Source organism: Carcharhinus amblyrhynchos, chromosome 19 (assembly GCF_965287045.1).
Source record: "Carcharhinus amblyrhynchos chromosome 19, sCarAmb.v2.hapA, whole genome shotgun sequence".
Taxonomy (NCBI): domain Eukaryota; kingdom Metazoa; phylum Chordata; class Chondrichthyes; order Carcharhiniformes; family Carcharhinidae; genus Carcharhinus; species Carcharhinus amblyrhynchos.
In genome coordinates this window covers 24,358,551-24,363,860 of record NC_137342.1, presented here as the reverse complement: position 1 = coordinate 24,363,860, position 5,310 = coordinate 24,358,551, and the positions used below count along the sequence as shown (strand labels likewise).

At 45.6% G+C, this 5,310-nt stretch overlaps 1 protein-coding gene across 1 annotated transcript; it reads left to right on the top strand.

Annotated features, from left to right (window-relative positions):
- The first annotated feature begins 607 nt into the window (after positions 1 to 607).
- LOC145355374 (serine/threonine-protein kinase pim-3-like) lies at positions 608 to 4,892 on the top strand. Its single transcript, XM_080207376.1, has 6 exons — positions 608 to 1,470; positions 1,801 to 1,907; positions 2,043 to 2,093; positions 2,583 to 2,946; positions 4,276 to 4,452; positions 4,595 to 4,892. The coding sequence occupies exons 1-6, from the start codon at positions 1,383 to 1,385 to the stop codon at positions 4,777 to 4,779; spliced, it is 972 nt and encodes a 323-aa protein (XP_080063502.1). The 5' UTR covers positions 608 to 1,382; the 3' UTR covers positions 4,780 to 4,892.
- The last annotated feature ends 418 nt before the right edge of the window (positions 4,893 to 5,310 follow it).

Sequence of the window (5,310 nt, the reverse complement as noted above, 5' to 3'; positions counted from 1 at the left end):
CATGGAAATATTAATACACTGACAGTATCAAAAATATATTGGGAATATCAAAACATATTGGGAATATCAATAATACATTGAGAATATCAGTAATACATAGGGAGTATCAGTAATATATTGGGAATATGAAAACATACATTGGCTAATCAATGATAAAACAATGGGAATATCAACAATACATTGGGAATATCAGTAATACATTTGGGAGTATCAATAATACATTGGGAATATCAGTAATAATACGTTGGGAATATCAATAATACATTGGGAATATCAGTAATACATTGAGAAATATTAGTAATAACATATTGGGGATGTCAATAACAATATATTGGAAATATCAATAATAATACATTTTTAATATCAATAATAAAATATTGGGAGTATCAATAATGTGATCCATGAGTGCCGCTGTCCTGGTGTAGCCAGTTGCAGAGCAGTGTGAATACAGCTGCCTGCCTTTCCCGCCAGCAGCTCTGGCTGTTTCAGACTGGCCCGGCCCGCCGCGCCTCCCCATTGGCCCTCCCGTCAAGCGGGCCCCCCTCCCCACCATTGGGTGGCTCTGATTGGACGGGATCCCCGCGCTATGCAAATGAGCCGGCTCTCTCCCGCCCCTCTCCCTCCGCCCACCGTCCATTTAGATTCAGCGCCGCGAGCGAGGGGGGGAGCCGCAGCACAGCGCTTTCAGACATGTACCTCACAGCGTCTCGTACTATGGAAAGTAGTTCTCTGCTGATTGCTGCCCTCTCCTCTGCACCCCCACAGCAGCCCGCCCAGCCAGAGCGGAGGAGAGAGAGAGAAGAGCAAGTGCATTCGCTGCTGGAGGCTGGGTGCTGCCTCCAGGGTTTTTAGATTATTGCATTGAGGGAGGGGGGTGGTTGTTAAAAGGGGCGGATTGATTCCTCTAGTGCCCGCTATCCGCCTCTGCCGCTTTTCTCTATAGGAGTTGAGAAGTTGGTTTGTCCTCATTTAGATTAGAAAAGGCAGTAAGAGAGAGAGGGAGGGAGAGAGAGATCAGGAGCAGCTTCTGACTTGTATTAAGCTGCAATCCAGGGAGCGGCACAGCGTATAAACACACACACACACACACACACAAGAGTGTGTGTGTGTATATATAGAGAGAGGAGAGACCCAAGGAGCAGACACGCACCGTTCTCTAAATTGGGATTTACTCGCCTTGCAAGCAACATCGCGTTCATTTTGCTGGACTTGGAGTTACTGAACATCTTCCTTCATTCTCAATTTAGTGTCATTTTTTTCCCCATTCTCGCACTTTTTTGGGAGGAATCACCATCTCGCCTTTTTCCCCACCTACCCCCCCGCCCCCCCAAAAAAAAGCTTTATCTTTTTAAAGATTTGGACGGCGGGGATTCCACTTTGCGATGCTGCTGTCTAAGAAGATTGGATCGTTTGCTCACATTTGCAGCCCCAACAGCATGGATTTGCCGGTTAAAATCCAGTTGCAGCAAGGTAATAATAACCCCGGTTTTATATGTGTGTATATCGACTGCTATGTTTACATAATTATATAATACACATCTACGATATATGTAGAGATTTATAGCTCAGCTGTTTGGGGAAATGGTGCATTTTGCTGGTAGCACTCTGATGTTTTGGGGCTGGTTTGAGGTTTGTTATGGGTTGTATTGTGTCGGTGAATTTCGCACGAGTTGGCAGTTTTTTTTTGTAGACTAGTTTGCTTTTAAGAGATGAAAATAAAAGTTTTATTTTTTTTGTGTCAACATTTATTTTCTGGCTGTACAACATTCATTTATTTTTTTTCTCTCCCTCCCTGTGCAGTGAAAGAGCGGGAGCCTTTTGAGAAAGTCTATCAGATCGGGGCAGTACTAGGCAGTGGAGGTTTCGGCACTGTCTACAGTGGAGTGCGGCTCAGTGATGGGCTCCCGGTGAGTCTGTCTTAGCAACATCCCCCACCTCCCCGCCCCATGTTGCATGTTAAAACATTTGTTTTTTTCAGTATTCCGTCCCTTTTATTCCTCAGCACCTAACTAATTTCTGGTCTTTTCCTTTATATTTTATAGGTCGCTGTCAAGCATGTAGCCAGAGAGAGAGTGACCGAGTGGGGCTCAATAGTAAGTTCTATGTTTACAATGATGATTTAACATTGGGGCGCATCGTTTAACACCAGTTGTATACGATACTTTGCAATCGATAGTTTCTATTAACCCGGCTCATTGCCAATAGTTTCTTTTGAATCGCGTTACAGCTGTAAATTAAACCTCGATAGTTTTGTTTTGTTGGAGGGGGGAACAATTACAATTAATCTTCATCTCGAAGTATAGTGTTGCTGCCAATACTAACGGGCACATCAAAGAGGCAGATGTTGGAAATAGTGAGCGAAGTTTTTTAAGGAGTGTTTGTAGTCGTACATCCAGTTCTTTTAATGGGAACACTTGACATTTTCCCTGTAACGAGACTAGGACACGTTGTAATATTTTGCATGTTTGGAGGCGTGCGTTGCTGTAGTGTTTCAATCCGCAGTTTAGCAAGCGGCATTTATATAATTTTTCCCCCTTTTTTTCTCTCTTTCCACCCTTCCCCTATTTTTAATTTTTTTTTAGAATGGCAATCTGGTCCCCCTGGAGATTGTGCTGCTCAAGAAGGTGGCCGGAGGATTCCGAGGGGTGATTAAAATGCTGGATTGGTTCGAGCGAGGGGACGGCTTCTTGCTGGTCATGGAGCGGCCAGAGCTGGTCAAGGATCTCTTTGATTTTATCACCGAGAAGGGGGCCTTGGAGGAGGAGCTGGCCCGGGTGTTCTTCAGACAGGTCCTGGAGGCGGTGCGACACTGTTACAACTGCGGGGTGGTTCACCGGGACATCAAGGACGAGAACCTGCTGGTGGACCTTCGCTCCGGGGAGCTAAAACTCATCGACTTCGGTTCGGGGGCGCTGCTGAAGGACACAGTGTACACCGATTTTGACGGTAATACACCATTACAGGCTACTCCGAAGCCACTTCTCTTTTATGCATTGCTATCAGAGCTAGTAAAATCCACCCCCCGCCACTCTGCCTCTAGCCTATAGGAGAGCCAGTGAAACCCTCCAGACTGTCTCTAGCCTCTGAAACCCCCAGTCTGTGTTGCACTGAAATAATCTCCCGTTCATCACCTAAAATAAATTCTACCTTGTTAACCTTTATTTTAAAGAAGAGACTTTCTCAGTGCTTTAACTGGGCGGAGATTGAATGTTTCTGTCTTTTGATCTTTCTGGATAATTACATTCTGGCTCTGCATTGCTAGATGTGTTTTTAGGGTGTGTTGGGATTCAGTGTGAGGCTGCCGGAGTGATTGAGCTTATACAATTTTTTTTACTTATGGGTTTTCCTGGGGAGCCGGACTGATGTTTACCTCCTTCACCTTGTTGTGAAACTCGAGCCCTTCCCGTATTCAATCCGTTGCTGTGGGTGTGTGTTTTTTTTTGCACAGACCTGGCTCCACCCCGCTCAGTCACTCCCAATAGCCAAGCACGCACTCATCAATTCAATGCTCAGAATAACAATACTACCTCCCTCCAGCCTGGCGCCGAGAGGGGCTTTCTAAGCGGGAGTCTCCTTTAACAGTCGGTGTAGCGAAGGGTCCCCACTGAGTCACAAGTTGCCTTTATTTCTTCCTCTTCTTTCCCCCCCATTCTTTCCCCTTTCTATTTTTCTCCCCTGTACGGATCCTTGCTCTTTCCCATTTGCATTTGTCTTTCTCCTAATTCCTGTTCCCTTTCGTCACCCCTCCAATTTTTCTGATGCTTTCTATCTCGTCTGCTCCTTTCTCTTCTCCTCCTCCCCCCCCCCATTTTTCTGTTTCTTTTCGTTCTCTTCCCCTGTGTTCTGCTCCCTTCCCCCATCAATTTTTCTGATCCCTTTTCAATCTTTCTTTCTCGCCTTTTCTCTCTTCTGCTCTTTCTTCCTCCCCCTCTTTCAATTTTCTGATCCTTTCTGAAGTCCCCTTCTCCTGATTCCTGCTCGCTCTTTTTTTTCTCCCTCCATTTTCTAGGTTAGAATCACTCGTGTCTTTTCTCTGCTGTGCGGAATCCCACCATGTGAGGGCTTCCTCACGTTTGTAAACAAAGGAGTCAGCTGACTGCCTCACTGCAGGGATTTGAGGCTGTACAGCTACCAGGCTGCTGCATCTCTTTCTGACCTTTTTTTTAAAGACCTCCATTGCTTTAGAACTTTTATGGGGAGTAATTAGCTTTTATTTTTGGTGGGTGTTGAAATCCATTCTAAATTAGATTTTTATTTTTTGCCCCCTCTTTCCAGGCACAAGAGTCTACAGTCCCCCTGAGTGGATCCGTTACCATCGATACCATGGCAGATCAGCCACTGTGTGGTCTTTGGGAGTGTTGCTATATGACATGGTTTGTGGGGATATCCCTTTTGAACAAGATGAAGAAATCTTGCGTGGCCAAGTGTACTTCAGGAGGAGAATTTCTTCTGGTAAGTTTTCTTTTTGAGCAGAACACGAATGAGATGCTTCACAGCTAACTAACTCTACAGTTGCTGATGTACTTAACTGAATGCTTTGGTTCCTTGGCTAATTTTATACTTTTGTCACTCTCTTTTCCCCCCCCCCCCCCAGAATGTCAACATTTGATCAAGTGGTGCCTTGCCCTGAGGCCTTCTGAGAGACCCATGCTTGAACAGATCTTTGACCATGCTTGGATGCGAAAGGCAGAAGTGGTTAAAACTGAAGACTGTGACATCAGGCTGCTAAGCCTAGGCCATGAGCATTCGAGCACAAGTTCCAGCAAGGAGAGCTTGTGAATGATCAAAATGCCTCGCAGCAGGAGGGGAGCTATACACTAAAGGACCCTGTGGTGGTGCCACCAGCTTGATGTAGAAGGGGGGGGGGGGTGATAGTTGATTTCACATCCAGTCCTTTGGGGCCGGGGGGGTGGGGGGAGGTGAAGGGTGGGGGGGGGGGGAACTGCTGGTTACTGTTCTGAACCAATTATTTCATTTTTTTGGGAATGTTAAGGGTTTGGGTAAAGCAGGCCGGTACTTGGCAGTGACTGATCTTTATTTTTTAGCAAAAAGTGACCTCCAAAACAATGCAAACTCTGCTCTCATAGAGCCTGGACTAAATGTTCTTTGCTTTCTGAGTGCCTTTTGAAAGCTGCTTAATTCACTGGTGATGGAATACTTGAACACCTTCTGTTCCCCTTCTATCTTTGCTGCTCGGAATCCTTCAGCCTGCACAACTACAAAAAGGTGTGTACGGGGATGTCAAGAACTCCTGTCTGTCAGCAGTCTTGGTTTTCCCTTTTTTAATTTTTTTTTCCAGTCATCGCAACC